Source organism: Osmerus eperlanus, chromosome 12 (genome assembly GCF_963692335.1).
Source record: "Osmerus eperlanus chromosome 12, fOsmEpe2.1, whole genome shotgun sequence".
Taxonomy (NCBI): Eukaryota; Metazoa; Chordata; class Actinopteri; order Osmeriformes; family Osmeridae; genus Osmerus; species Osmerus eperlanus.
In genome coordinates, this window is record NC_085029.1 from 9,909,413 (window position 1) to 9,924,740 (window position 15,328).

The window sequence follows — 15,328 nt, forward strand, 5'->3', positions numbered from 1 at the left end:
GACTATCTGCCATGGACATCTGGCCACTCATTTAGTTACATTTTATGGCATGGTTTTCACAGCATCAAAGAATTGGCAAAGAGAAATAGGAATGCATTAATGTAAGGCAAATGTCAGTAAAACCTATTCTGTTTCAGGTTTTAGTGAGTACTTTGGGGGAAGGTCAGAACAATAAGGGAAGGAAGGTTAGCGTTGCTTTAAATTCATGTGAAATTTATTTGACATTTAAATTGTTGATAAGTTCATTATCATTGGATAGCTATTGGCCAGTGTCCTTGGCTGTTCATATGCAGTTATTTGAGACTAATGGAAAACTTTCTCATTATCTTACAATACCTCAACTAACAGACTGACAGACAGATCTGAGGATCGGACTTAAAAACATCTCTATTGTCTATTCCGGTTTGTGTCAACATATCACTTAACATCATTTTTACATTTAGTCATTTAGCAGACGCTCTTATCCAGAGCGACTTACAGTAAGTACGGGGACATTCCCCCGAGGCAAGTAGGGTGAAGTGCCTTGCCCAAGGACACAACGTCAGTTGGCATGACCGGGAATCGAACTGGCAACCTTCGGATTACTAGCCCAATTCCCTCACCGCTCAGCCAACTGACTCCCCCCCAACTTTCTCATTATCTTACAATACCTCAACTAACAGACTGACAGACAGATCTGAGGATCGGACTTAAAAACATCTCTATTGTCTATTCTGGTTCGTGTCAACATATCACTTAACATCATGATCCTTTATTTGGGATGTTAGGATTCATGTTGAGGTGGGCAATTTTCAGGGACATGATACAAGCTTGCAAAATGATTGGTCCAGGAATATCACATGATCGTGTAGGGTTAAGGGTCAAGCGTAACAACTCTTAATGACTGTAATTTCTAAGGTTAGTGTATTAGGGTTTATTCTCAAAGAATACACTGAGGCTCTCAGTGTAATAGCTTAGCTGACTATTAGGACACTGTCGTTGATAAAGAAAGCTATGGTTAGAATATATTCTGATTTGAGATCTTAAGTGTATTAATCATATTATATCTGTACCATTTTACTTTCCTCATTTGAAGAGATGATTCACATGGAACACTTCCCAGACAGGCTAGGATGGATTGTAGAAACCCTGTGGTTTTAGAATCATGCTGCACAGGGAGATGATGCTCTCTTGTGTTTTGAACAGGAAGTGCACCCATGAAAATTCCAAATGGTGAACAAAGCACAAAGTATGGATGGGTCATGACTGACTGCCAAAGGCGTAGGCGTTGAGGGCATCCTGAGAAATAATGTTGCGTTTGAAGGAGAAGGCAGGGGTGGATGTGCTTCATCAGGAAAGCAAAACTATTAGTCAAGAATTATGCAATCATTGCCCCTGCTTCATCAAGCAAACACTAATTCTTTATGATGGATCACATGCTAAACATTGCTAATGTAGGAGACAGAGGATCCATTTAATACAAAATGGGCAGTCTGTCTCCTTTCCATAGCTGACCTCTTTTGCCAACACCTTCACAGGTCTGCAGGGCTCCATGCTGAAAGCGCTGTTCAGAGCATTCCTAAGCTCCATCTCATAAAATGAGTTCAAAAGAACACACTGCCTTTGTGTGCGCGGCGTATTCACTTTAGTGAAGGCTGTGAACTGCCTTGAAGTGGAAACATTTTCATAATTTACTGATTTTGAAAGCAACCACCAAAGTGAATAGAAAGACCAACGTCAGCATGTTTATATTTAATCATTTTTCCTTTCCCTCCTGTTGGTTTTGAGCTGAACACATTTTCATAAAATGTTCCTAACATTGTTAGCATTATATACTGCTATAATGCTTATAATGCTTAATGTCCAAAACTCATCCACCCCACATTAGTACAATTACTTCAATACGATTTATCACATGGTTTCTGGGCCAGTCTGGAAGCTTCTGGACCTCAAATACAAAGCTATATTCACCACACACACACACACACACACACACAATACCAAACAGACAACTTCATCCTTTTTGTGTCCAAATTTATTAACGTGGAAGTAGGCGACATGGGTGTGACTAGTCTCATTTCTTGGTGGACTCCTCCTCTGACAGGGCCTTGATGAACTCCTCCTTCTTGGCCAGGAGGCGCTCCTCCCTGCGCTTGCGGGCCTCCTTTGTCTTGGAACGGCGGGCTTCCGCCTGGTCGCTGGAGGACGAGAGAAGACAGGGAGTGAGAATGCTGGGATGGTCCTGAGGGGGAGCCTCACCCCCCCCCCCCAAAAAAGCCAAGTTATCCAGACAAATTGAAGTTATAGAGACACATTTCCATTATCAGTCACCTTCCAAAGGTAAAGAGAGCAGTAATATCAAAGAGTGGAGCTAGGATGAGTAGCGTTTGTAGTGTGGACTTACGACAGGAGCTTCTTGCGGGCCTTATCTGCCTTCAGCTTGTGAATGTGCTCCATGAGGATGCGCTTGTTCTTGAAGACGTTACCCTTTGCCCTCAAGTACAGACTGTGGTACCTGGGAATGACAGGGCAAAAGACAGCATTGTAAGAGGACGTTTTGCACGTTTCAAATCAAAATGTGTCCTAAGTCAAGTTGCAAATCACTTGCCTTCATGCCTCTGTCCAACAAGACACATCCACAAGAAAAGCCCCGAGTCAGACTTACATGTGCCTGTCGATCTTCTTGGACTCCCGGTAGCGCCGCAGAAGACGACGCAGGATCCGCATGCGCCTCATCCACGACAGCTTCTCTGGCATACGCGCGTTGGCTGTACCCTTTCTCTTGCCTGAAGACGAGAGCATGAAGGATTACGAAGGCCTGCTAAACTTTCAAAACATCCTCAAGTTGCTCACATGGATTCGAGTAAGCCACGCCATGTTTTCCTTTTCCATTTGAATGAGCTATCTTTTAGTCCTGTTCTTGAAGGTTAACCATGACAAGTGTTATTCAAAAGGTGATGTTTGCCTTTAAAATTCAAGCAGCTTCTAAAATCCACACATGGGCCAGGTAGGCAGATCCTTACATTTTAGCCCTCTCCCTTCTCTAAAAGCCTCCAAACGAAGACCATCCTGTCGTATTCAGGAATCCTACTGTGTGTGGCACCTGTCCATACCCACCTACACCCATGTGACGTCCCTTGCGACGCGCAAGTGTGTTCTTGCGGCAGCGGGCGCGGGAGTGCACCGTCACTGGTTTCCTGATAATCAGACCATCCTTCACCAGCTTGCGGATCTGCTGGCCTGTAGAACAGAAGGGAGCCCACCATAAGTTTCAGTGTCTAAATTCAGATATAACACGTACAGGAAACGGCCAGTGATATGGTTTCCACAAACACTCATTAACTATTTAAGGACATTCATATGAACAGCTTGATAGATCCTTATCAGATATCATGACAGATGAACTCCTTGACAGCATATCCTAAAATACGGCAGTGAAAATGTTGGACGAAAGACTTACGGGAGTTGGCGTTGGCGATTTCATTGGTCTCGTTGGGATCCAGCCATACCTTCTTCTTACCGCAGCGCAAGACACTGGACGCCAAGCGCTTCTGAAGCCTGAGCATGCTGGGTAAACAAATGACAAAATGTTCAGTACGATTCTAGTCAACTTTTGGTTGCTGTGTAGATGGGTAGCTTACATCAGCGTTATTATTAGCACCTCCTGGGTAGGCTAGCTGCTGTACTATAAAGATGTTAATGCACGTCCATGCAATAGGTAGTTTAAGTGGCCAACTACTGTAAAGCTCATAGATCCGGTAGTCTTAAAACATCCCTGGACATGTCTTGTTTGACATGATAGCTAAATTCTCTGTAGACTTGATAATCAGTCTGATACTAGCTAGGCCTTGCTAGCTAGTTAGCGCGTACCAACTAGCAGGTCAGATTGCAGAACTTTTAAAATATATAGCAAAACTATCCAAACTCGTTCTACCATGTATTGCAGTGGAGTTTACCTGCGTTACTACTACCCTGCGTTTACATTACTTGTAGAGGAATTAATAATGTCTTTAACAAACGCAACAATGCGAGAGATCAGGCCCTTACCTCATGGCTGCGAGTAGGGATAGAAAAGGAAGAGAGTGACGTAGTACGGACCCTACCAACTATAAAGGAGATCCGACCTGAAGTGATCGTCACATTGTATATGCGGCTTCGATTAATCAACCTAAAGGAAAATAGATACCACTGAAAACATATGAATATTCGTATGATCATAATAAATATATAATGTCATGTCATATAATGTTTTACATTGTATTTTACACCCCATTTTGCCACAATAGTACATTCCAAAATTGGATTAAAGTTTGACCGCCAGATGGCACTATTACTTCCCAGTTACTATTACTGTGACACATTAAAGAGTGTGTCCTATGGAAATAGTCATGATGATTGATAATAAATTATGATTGTTAAACCTTTGCTTAGTCTATAGCCAAACATAAACTGTAACTGTACTTTATGTTAGAGCCGAGCTGATATAAGAGCATCCTTTAAAGTTTTATCCATATATATATATAGGGAATTCCACAAACTACAGGCCAGTCGTTGATGCAAATTCCCATTTTATTGTGATACATTTTAGCTGTATTCTTCTGAAGTACTATTTTACAGGTACATCTGATATAAACTCGTGTCCATTATTATTCTCTCTCTCTTTCTCTCTTTCTCTCTTTCTCTCTTTCTCTCTTTCTCTCTTTCTCTCTCTCTCTCTCTTTCTCTCTCTCTCTCTCTCTCTCTCTCTCTCTCTCTCTCTCTCTCTCTCACACACACACACACACACACACCCACACACACACTCCTTACAGGACTCGATCTATACTCCGTACGGTACTTATGAACACGAATAAGGTCGAAACATTTTCAAACATTTTTTTCTTCATAAAACCCCCCCCCCGATACATTCTCAGAGAGGCCTCTGTGACAAGCAAGCAGACCTTCACTACCTCACACAAATTAAATGCCGCCCCCCTCTGGATCCAGAGCAACAAAGCAGCTGATTGACTACCTTGCTGTGCTTTCACCGACAGTATTACACACATCCAGTTTGCTCTGGCTCTTGGTGCACCAAGTTCACGGCTGATTGTCCTGCAAATTGTCAAGGGCATAATTGGCGAACATTGATCAATTTCGACTCGGATGTACATTTATGAGACATGGTACACCACATTCAAGGTAAGATTTGGAAAACATGAGAATTATTTTCTGTTTCAGCTAGAGCTAGTTTGTACTCGCCATCTATTTGCTAACTAAGCTTGTCGTGTTCTCATAGAAAAATGGACTGACTTAGCTCCTCTAGATGTCATGTTTACATCCCGGATAGGTAGCAGACGATTTGAGTTCACCAACAGTCAGCCAATAATACTTAAAAACCATAATATCTCTTTGTGTCTGATCTTTCAATTTTTACTAACCGGCGAGTGATGCTACAGTTCCTTATTCTTCTAGCTGAACCGCCGCTAGCTAGCTTTGCTAGCTAATACTATATCACATCATGCATGAATGATATTCATAGCAACACTACACTAGTGAGAAAGACCTAGCTATTGTTATGAGAAGAGTGGTTTGGATAGCAGTGTTTTACACCACCAGCTAGTACAGTAGTGCTAGTTCTAGTTAGGTACGCTAGGTTCGACTCTATCTCTCTGTATCTTTCCATATTAATCTTACACAGCTACTCTAGCTACTGAATGATATATTATTGTCATCAACGTCTAGTATCCTTGGCAAAGAGAGATTAGCCTAACGTACCGATACCAAGCTACACTTGCTGTAACAAGCACAATGTAATATGTGATAGCTGGGCTTCGTTGATCAGTGCCTATGCAGGGTAGCTAGGCAAGCTACCTGGGATGAAGCAATCTAGATTGCTTCATCTGTCAAGCCACGCTGATGATGCAAGCACAAGTTATATGGTCACCTCCACGTTGCCGAACCATAATACGACATGACCCATCAAATACTCCAGCTAACTTGTTATTGTCTGATTCAACAAAGGATGCGTCACCTCCCATCTGTCACTAATGTCCGACTTCTCTTTTGACCTGCTTAGCCCAGACATCTCTGAGCTTGTGAAACGGATTAACCTACTAACCCCTCATGGATGAACATTGTAATATTTTGGCAGCAGTCAGTCCACACAAACTTAGAAACCATATTCACTTTCCAAGAAAAAAATATTAATATCTGCAAGTAACAACATTGCAGGTAGTGATTTAGAGCGCAACTGATAGCGTGCATGACCGGTGAGTTGCTTCTTTACAAACCTGTCAAAGCCTTTCACAATACTTTTGTTGCTCATTCATGCACTCTGAACTGTTACTGAACTTTACAGAAAACTAGTTTTCCATTTTACTTTTAAGTCTCTCACCAGTGATGCAGGGTCAGTCAGTAAAACAATTTAATGTGCCTTTATAATGATATCATAATTTATATAATTTTATATTATTGTAATCCATAATAAAACGTATGTTTTTTGCAGTCAAACGAAAAATGAATCACAATTGTACAGTCAAAGTCAACATGATCGATCCTGACTAACCACAAGCCACAAACAGTAAACAGCGTTAGTTACAATAAAATGCAAAACACAGTGGTTAGGTTATCACGTTTAGGAATACTTGACAGTCATTGTTATGGTGGGACCGTTGAGCGGTAAGTGGGATTTAAATTGAATTTATATTCAATAAAGTTAGAAAAGGCTTCGTAGGCCTGATACTGACTCTAGGACGGTTTACTCATTTGTTGGTGTGATTCAAGGTGCTAGGCAAGTTGAGCGGGATTCAGGTGGGCTATTTGAGTCATGGGCTTGGCATTACTGGCTTATCAGAACCAGTCTGGGCACAAACACCCAGCTCAGCTGTTGTTTTCTGTCTTCTTCTAACAAAGTCGCCCCATGTCTGTTGGCACTGCCGGTCAATGACCGTTTGTAAACTCAATCCACAATTCCAGTCACACTTCCCTCCTCAATGTGTGTCACCTACTAGATGGGATTACCACAAAAGAACAATGCCTCAAAGCTTGAATTGGGCAGGAGAATTTTGGCAATACGTAAAGTCCTGCTGCCAGCTTGCACTTGTTATTCATCTGAGATGATCCTTTCTTTTTTCTGATACGCACATACACACACACACTCCATGGTAAGGGTATCCTGTCAAGTCACCACAAGCTTCTCTCAGTGTCTGACCTACTTTGCAAACTAATGAGAATCACAAGCCATTTTCTCTTATTAATTACATTAGGATTGCCTTCCCAAGCATTTTGGACTCCACAACCAATATCTAAGGTTTGTACATTTTCCCAATACCAATTGCATTGAATAGATATTTCTTTAGTGTCACTGTTATAATGCTCACGTGAAAGAAATTGCTGTGTGTCTCCTAGAAATGTAGCTATCAGTTCAGGTTCTGGGTTTATAAGCATTAGACAACAAGCTGATTAGAGCTAGACTAACGCACACCTCGACAAGAACAAGGACCAATTCAGACACAATTGTTGTAGCAAAGTCTCTCTGAGCCATGAAGGTCAGGGGATTGAATGAATAGAGAAAAACTAAGATTACATGCTGCTAACAGATGTCCAGTTAAGGCAGAAGTATGACATCAATGCAAATTACTGGTTACAGCAGGAACACATTGCCTTGAATTGTACAATAGGATATGAACAAATAATGAGGCATAACTGATCTACTGATAGCGGTAAACTTAAGCACATAGGAAATCCTTGTTTCCCCCCCCACACTCCCGAGCCTTGTAAGCCAACCCAGGGCAGCAAATTAACGTAACCTTCTAAAATTAACTAACAGTTGACTTAATAACCATCCCAAACGCTTGAAAAAAAGGCAATGCTATCAGAGTATCTTGGCCCAATGCAAGCAAGGCATGTGTGAGCACAAAGCCTGGCCACACAGCAGTGATGATGACTCAGGGTAAAAGTCCTGACTATGGGCTTTTATGATACTGCATCTCATGTCGCCTCAAGGTTGGCCACTGTTCTGAGTGCACTGGGCTGCTGCAGGCCCACTGGATCTGGTAAAGAACGTAGACTATCTGGTTAGGATGCAGACTATCTGGTTGGGCGGCAGACTGTCTGGTTAGGCTGCAGACTGTCTGGTTAGGCTGCAGACTGTCTGGTTAGGCTGCAGACTATCTGGTTAGGCTGCAGACTATCGGGTTGGGCTGCAGACTGTCTGGTTAGTCGGAAGACTATCTGGTTAGGCTGCAGACTATCTGGTTAGGCGGCAGACTGTCTGGTTAGGCGGCAGACTATCTGGTTAGGCTGCAGATTGTCTGGTTAGGCTGCAGACTGTCTGGTTAGGCTGCAGACTGTCTGGTTAGGCTGCAGACTGTCTGGTTAGGCTGCAGACTATCTGGTTAGGCTGCAGACTATTTGGTTAGGCGGCAGACTGTCTGGTTGGGCGGCAGACTGTCTGGTTAGGCTGCAGACTATCTGGTTAGGCTGCATACTGTCTGGTTAGGCTGCAGACTGTCTGGTTAGGCTGCAGACTGTCTGGTTAGGCTGCAGACTGTCAGGTTAGGCTGCAGACTGTCTGGTTAGGCTGCAGACTGTCTGGTTAGGCTGCAGAGACGTAGTAGGGAAGTGTAATTAGGGAAGTGTGAAATGTAGCTTTGCTATTTTGCGGTTTGCCTTAAGGCTTGTTGGTTCCTTTGTAATGGGAGGTAGGGAGTCAAGTGGCTGAGCGGTTAGGGAATCGGGCTGGTAATCAGAAGGTTGCTGGTTCGATTCCCCGGCCGTGCAAAATGATGGTGTGTCCTTGGGCAAGGCACTTTACCCTACTTGCCTTGGGGGAATGTCCCTGTACTTACTGTAAGTCGCTCTGGATAAGAGCGTCTGCTAAAATGACTAAATGTAAACAATGACTAAATGTAATGGACAGAAACATGTAGGATACATAAAATAGGCTATTTGTAGTTGCGGTGCGTTTTTTGTATTGCACTGTATCCTGTTTACTGAATTCAAGGTCTCTTAAATGAGCCTAGGCTGTAACATTTGTTTTAAAGACTGAATTAAAATGTAGTTTCACATCAGAAAATGCTTTAGGTGCTTGGAGTGCTGGTGGTTTAAGGGAAAACCTACATGCCTTATGATGCTTGTGTTAGTGGTATACTGATTACATTAGATAGACACACACTTTATTGATCAAGTGAGTTTCTTTCTTCTGCCATGTGGCTTTCATTTTGTCCCTAAAAGGGCAGTTATTATCAAATAACTCTTAACAACCCCTCTTGTCTCTCTCTCTCTCTCTCTCTCTCTCTCTCTCTCTCTCTCTCTCTCTCTCTCTCTCTCTCTCTGTCTCTGTCTATGTCTCTCTCTCTCTCTCTCTCTCTCTCTCTCTCTCTCTCTCTCTCTCTCTCTCTCTCTCTCTCTCTCTCTCTCTCTCTCTCTCTCTCACATACATATACACACACACACACACATACACATCTGTGGGATGAGCTTTAGCCTTTCTTCACAAATAACCCCAGAGAGACATTGTGAACATACTGCTTTACTATCACTCCTCCATTCCCCCTCTGATCAAACCGATTCACTCCAACCTGCCTCCTCTTCCTCCCCGGCTCAGAACAGCTGCAGGACCCGGGTCATGTGTGTGTGAACGTGTGAGAGTGCGCGTGCATGCCTGTGTGCGTAGCCTATAATCCGACACCCGAGGGGAAAGAGGGCTCTTGCCCGTAGGTCAGCGAATCAGCTCAGCTGACGCCACACACACAGGGGTCAGGACGGACGTGTTCGGAAAAGTCTTTCCACATGACCGTCTTAGCCCGTTCAGCCTTTGTAACTGAGCCCCGAGTCCTCTGCTATCTCTGTTCCAATAACACAAGCCGCTCCTTCCACAGCCATAACCTTGAACCTGGATGGAGCCTGTAGTTTAGGAAGTCTGGATACTAACTTGACATAAGTAGCCTACATTGTGGACTAGATAGGCCGCAAGGTCATGTATCTCCGCCCTGTGAAGGCCCCTAACTGTGGAGGTAAATGTTGTTCTTGTTGTCGTCAGCATGGATGATGCATTCCCCCCCTTGCCACTGTGAGGTCAGTATTCTGCCAGGAAGAGATTAACGTCCACAGTGATGCTGTGGCGTCTTGTTTCACATTCCAGCCTGTACTGGGTGATCTCGCCAGCCGAGCCTGGAGTCTGGTGATCACTGAAAGAATGTAACCTTAGTCAACATCACACATGCGTGTCGCCAATTCAAAAAATATTTTTTAAAGGGCTTGTAATACCAGGTCTTTGAATGTATCCTGTCTCTGACTAGAAGCTGAGGGGAAAAAATTGCTTTGGCAAGATCTCATGATGTGCTTGCACTTTAGGCTACTTTTGTCTTTTTTTCTTTTCTTTTTTTGGCTGACACACTTTTCACGCTCTTGCTTCAGCAGAATCTAACTTGGTCCAGTATTTCTATTGAGCTGCTGTATGTTCACTCGAGATTACGCTCAGACCCCGGTGAGGGGCACTTAGATACGTGAGAGCGTCCCACCCAGATTAGACACTAAAATGAAATACGTTTGTCAGCTGATTTTGGTGTAGTTTCTGGCTCTGATCCTCCCCCGAGTCTGGGTGAAATGAGCAACTGTTCTGAATAGACCTAAATGCCATGATCCACGAAAGAAGTTCAATTATGTCCACTGTTTATGTACTGTCCATAGCGCCTTTAGCCAAATAGCTTAACTGTATTGCTGCTTTTGCTATTCTTGACCTTCTTTGTGATTGTTTGTCATATTTATTTGTAATATTATGCCTACTATGTAATTATGTTGTTCAGAATGACCTTGTGTAAGACTGTCCGCTTGATAAATAGGAGACTTTGACTTTGACTGACCTGTGTTTCAGCCCCGTGGCGCAGAGCGGAAGTGAAAACCTGTCAGTAATGCTGTGCTTCTCTCAGACTCCTAGCTGGTGTGTGATCTAAAGGCAGGAGATGGACGTGTCGGTCTCGTTCGGGCCAGACAGCCTGCTCCAGGTCAACAATGGCGACCAAGGAGGCAGTCGTTGGAAACATCCCAACGACGACTCGGTAAAACTGAAACCTCACGTTTGATTTCGGGGGGAGGGGGGTTAGGGTTAGCCTCTATAAGACGAGGGCCATTTTAAAAATGGTTTCAACGTCTTTTGAGAAACAGTTGTTGGTGTCAAGTAATTTTTTTGTTACAATGTGTGTGTGCGTGTGCGTGTGTGTGTGTGTGTGTGCGTGTGCGTGTGCGTGTGTGTGTGACCAGGAACGGAGCTCCAGCCCCTCAGTGCTGCGCTGTGTGACCAGCACATGGAAGGAGGGTCTGCTAAACAGAAAGAGACCTTTTGTGGGCCGCTGCTGCCATTCCTGCACCCCCCAGAGCCAAGTAAGTACACACAGATAGGACGACATCACTGTATTCTCCCAGCACATGTTTGCAATCCCACCATAATACTGATAACCGGGATCATTTTGGTGATCGTTTCATCTCTAATTCTCTTTCGCTAAGCAACTTTTCCAACCACATACATGGCCAGAATGTTCCAGACACTGTATTCCTAGTGTGTAGTAATTACTACTGGGTGTATAGTTGTGTGTAGTTTGACGTTCCACTCTCTTCCAGGAGAGACTCTTCAACCCCAGTATCCCTTCTCTGGGACTGCGTAATGTGATTTATATCAACGAGACCCACACAAGGTAAACCAATCAATAACGTGAATAAATTCACTATTCAATTCTATTTGAATAATATATGCGTTGCAATGTAGCCAATGCCGACACATTTTCCTATTGCTAAAGTTGCTGGACCCATGTGACCTCAGATTGTCACATCTGTGAGATCAGCTGTTGTACTACAGTGAACCCACACCAGATGTTTTACCAGCAATCAGTCGATTCACCAGATCATCTCAGGGCAAGAAGAATTCTTCACTGACAAGCAGAAAAACTAGAATGCATCTTCAAAGCTGGGAGGGAGCTGTACTGGTTGATTCATCATTCAGAACCATGTAAAAATAATTCTCAGTAACCCTGCTCATGTCCAAACAGACCTTGGTCACATTGTTTGTAAAAATATTTGACGTTTTGGGTGGATGGATGAGCTCAGCATTGCTTAGATATTTCCCTTGGAAAGGTTGCACCACCTAGTTCGAAAGTGCATTTCAAATACCATTTAACCCTAGGTCACTTTTCCTGTTTACGAAAACTCACTAGAGGGTATCTACCAGGATAATTAGGGTTACGTTGGTGCATCTTTGTGAAACAGTGGAAACCTTAAGGATGAATAATTAACCGTGTTTGTTAGTTGACACCCACCTGGATCAGGTGACTGTCTTCAGTGGTCCAAGCTGCCATTACCTGCTCTACAACCAACCATGAAATATAAATATGCTCATGTCTACTGTAAATAAGAGCCTTATCTATTGTGGAATCAGGGGAACTTAAAAAGCTCTATAAAACCTGGAGGTGAGATGCTTCTGACATCATTTAAGTGTTCATTTCACCATGTAGTTCAGGGGAAATGGTTGAGTTTAGTTTACTATTAAGTCGTTTTTTTCTTAATTGTTTGGAATGATTGACCTTTTGTAGACTTTGTTCACTCAAAACAAAATCAACAAATAAAGATGACATTGCTAGCTTGTGTTTTTTTTTTTTTACTTTAGGGGTTTATATATTGTAGGGGTTGGAATTCCTTTATCAAGTCATGTGTCATTGCAAGGCCACTGGAACTGTATTTCTGTGCCTGTGTGTGTGTCAACCTTGACCTGAGGTTGTGTTGCGTTCTCTCCGGCCATGCAGACACCGTGGCTGGCTGGCCCGCAGGCTCAGCTATGTGCTGTTTGTCCTTGAGAGGGATGTCCAAAAGGACATGTTTGCCAGGAACGTTGTGGACAACGTTCTCAACAACAGCAGGTAAACCTTCACAGACCTGCGAGTGGAAGAGATGGATCGTGCCAGTTGCAGGGAGGTAAACAAGCGTAGGAGAAAGACAGAGAGAGGAGAGGAGGGATGAGAGTGGGAGGGGTGGATATGGATGGGCGGTTGAAAGATGGAGGGGAAGTGGATGGATAGGGTTGAGGGAGATGGAAAGGTGAGGGGGTCGATGGAGGGAGGAGCAATATTGATTGATGGTAGCAAGAGACATGCAGGGGGAGAAGGAAGGAGGAGGCAATATGGAAAGGGAGAGGCAGAAAGAGGGGGAAGGTAAATGTGTGCATGCAGACATCCTCCACTAACATACAGTTGGCTACCGGTATATCATGGACCAGACCTTTAATATTGCTTCAAAACAATGCAAATATTGTGACAGAACCCTTTCTAAGAAACATGGAATTCCCATGAAATAAGAGTGTCTCTTTGAATAGGCTGTCGTAAAATGGCCTTTGACGAACTGCAATAACCCCCGAATACCCAAATAAGCCACTCTCAGATAAGGGACTGCTGAGCAAAGAGAGTAAATGAACTCTACTGTAACCCAGGGTGGAGAGCGCCATCGTAGAGGTGGCGACAGACTCCGACCCAGCGGCCAGTGAGCCTGGGCAGGAGTACAAGGCCGTCAGCAAGGTGAGGAGAAAAGCCAGAGGCTTCCTCCAGGAGATGGTGGCCAACATCTCACCAGCCTTCATCAGGTAAAAAAAAAAAAAAAAAAGCACCACCGAACCTTCAAATCCCGCCACACTCTCAAACTCATATTACCGGCTGAATGGGGGGTCCTACTGCAGTATCTGGCATGTGTTTAAAGTGAGAACTACTCCAAACTCATTTGGCCAGCTCGCTTGTTTTGGGAAGTTGTAAATGGCAGCCAGCGAGCTAACTCGGTGGTTCTCGGCCGTCCTTCAGGATGACAGGATGGGTGCTCCTCAAACTCTTCAACGGATTTTTCTGGAGCATTCAGATTCATAAAGGCCAGCTGGAGATGGTTAAGAAGGCTGCAACAGAGGTCAGATAAGCATCTTAACCCTAACCCTGAACAGAAAACCATACACATGTATGCAGTATAGTTGAGACGTCCTAACGTAGCTCAGTTGAAGCCGGCGTGTTGACGTGGAGGTTCACAGTGTTGTGTCTGTCCTTGTGTCTGCAGCACAATGCTCCCCTGGTCTTCCTCCCCGTGCACAAGTCCCACATCGACTATCTGCTCATCACCTTCATCCTCTTCTGCCACAACATCAAAGCTCCCCACATCGCCGCCGGCAACAACCTCAACATTCCCATCTTCAGGTGAATGACATACAACAAGGGAACCTATTGTCGATGCAGCTCTTATTTTGGCTCGATTTTGTAGCTGCTAGTGATTAGAAGAGTTCACGATGTGGTTTCAGTTGTTGGGGATGAAGTATGTCAGGAAATACACGGTTGAAGGCCCTCTCAATCAGAGTTGGCCTTTTTTGTTTCCAGGTAGCTTTGTGCATACCTAAACCAAAGACTACGGCTCTGTCTATTATATTTGTTTGCTTCAGTGAATGAAATGACTTTGATGCTTTTGCTGGGACTCTTCAATAACAAGGGAGTATAAACTAATTTGCCGTCTTTTGTTATTTGCAGTACATTGATTCGTAAACTTGGAGGATTCTTCATCCGGCGAAAACTCGATGAGACAAGAGATGGAAAGAAAGATGTTTTGTACAGATCCTTGCTACATGCTGTAAGTGTATGGAACTGTATGAATCAGCCACTAGCCCCTGTTTCATATTCGGTGGTTAGTCTTACATACTGCAGAGAAGGGAGTCTGAGAGACTGGAAAGGGAGACTTCAGTCACTGTGGTCTCTGTGCTAGTGTACACTTGTGGCGTGTGTGCGTGCATGTGTGTGAGAGCGTGCACGTGCTTGATTGCATCAATATTATGAGTGGGGGACCTCCTGGGTTGAAATTCAGTGCTATGATCTCAGCTTGCATGGTCTCCGCAGTGTTCTATCTATGTGAACATAGAAAGCCTTGTCTATGAGCTGTTATCTGTCTCCTGTGTGTTTGAGAGTGTGTTATGTAACGAGATTAAGAACATTATATATTTGAATGTAAGGGCCTGGAGACAGAGGATCAACATCAGTTTCTATTCCACTTGGATAGAGATCATCCGGATTTAGTTAATGGACAGAATTTACAGGTTTTTCTAGGTTATGTGGCTATTCATGCTTTTTAGACATCAGCAGTTAAGTTTGACCTTATCTAAGTGATATGACCAGTTGGACTGCTGCAGCTTTTTCGTAGAACATCATTCCTGCAGCGTTGTGTGACGAGTGGTTAGCGAAGGCCATTGTTACTGCTTGTGACACTAAATGATGACTCACTTCACAGCCGCAGCTTGAGCTGTCAAATCCCCTTCTCTCTCTCTCTCTCTCTCTCTCTCTCTCTCTCTCTCTCTCTCTCTCTCTCT

At 43.8% G+C, this 15,328-nt stretch overlaps 2 protein-coding genes across 3 annotated transcripts in view; one reads left to right on the plus strand and one right to left on the minus strand.

Annotated features, from left to right (window-relative positions):
* Positions 1–1,996: 1,996 nt before the first annotated feature.
* Positions 1,997–4,110, minus strand: LOC134031150 (large ribosomal subunit protein eL19-like). 2 transcript variants are annotated; one of them, XM_062474669.1, is made up of 6 exons: positions 4,027–4,110; positions 3,440–3,546; positions 3,097–3,219; positions 2,645–2,765; positions 2,384–2,494; positions 1,997–2,177 (listed from the first exon to the last, which is right to left on the minus strand). In XM_062474669.1, the coding sequence occupies exons 1-6, from the start codon at positions 4,029–4,031 to the stop codon at positions 2,054–2,056; spliced, it is 591 nt and encodes a 196-aa protein (XP_062330653.1). In that variant the 5' UTR covers positions 4,032–4,110; the 3' UTR covers positions 1,997–2,053. The 2 variants fall into 2 exon arrangements, with proteins under 2 accessions (XP_062330653.1, XP_062330654.1); XM_062474670.1 differs by lacking the exon at positions 4,027–4,110 and adding an exon at positions 3,936–3,958.
* An 888-nt stretch (positions 4,111–4,998) lies between these two features.
* gpam (glycerol-3-phosphate acyltransferase, mitochondrial) overlaps positions 4,999–15,328 on the plus strand; it is a 20,600-nt gene continuing 10,270 nt past the window's right edge. Inside the window, exons 1-9 of the mRNA XM_062474673.1 lie at positions 4,999–5,157; positions 10,890–11,018; positions 11,221–11,340; positions 11,578–11,651; positions 12,753–12,866; positions 13,433–13,582; positions 13,794–13,893; positions 14,038–14,174; positions 14,499–14,637. Coding sequence (XP_062330657.1) covers positions 10,923–11,018; positions 11,221–11,340; positions 11,578–11,651; positions 12,753–12,866; positions 13,433–13,582; positions 13,794–13,893; positions 14,038–14,174; positions 14,499–14,637 — 930 coding nt within the window. The 5' untranslated portion in view covers positions 4,999–5,157; positions 10,890–10,922. The remainder of the gene's footprint in view (positions 5,158–10,889; positions 11,019–11,220; positions 11,341–11,577; positions 11,652–12,752; positions 12,867–13,432; positions 13,583–13,793; positions 13,894–14,037; positions 14,175–14,498; positions 14,638–15,328) is intronic.

What these genes read in the sequence shown, in the direction of transcription:
- LOC134031150 (XM_062474669.1), bottom strand. An exon ending in AATCGCCAACGCCAACTCCC is followed by an intron (nt 3,220 to 3,439) that starts GTAAGTCTTTCG and finishes TCTGTTCTACAG; the next exon opens with GCCAGCAGATCCGCAAGCTG. An exon ending in GGGACGTCACATGGGTGTAG is followed by an intron (nt 2,766 to 3,096) that starts GTGGGTATGGAC and finishes TCTCGTCTTCAG; the next exon opens with GCAAGAGAAAGGGTACAGCC.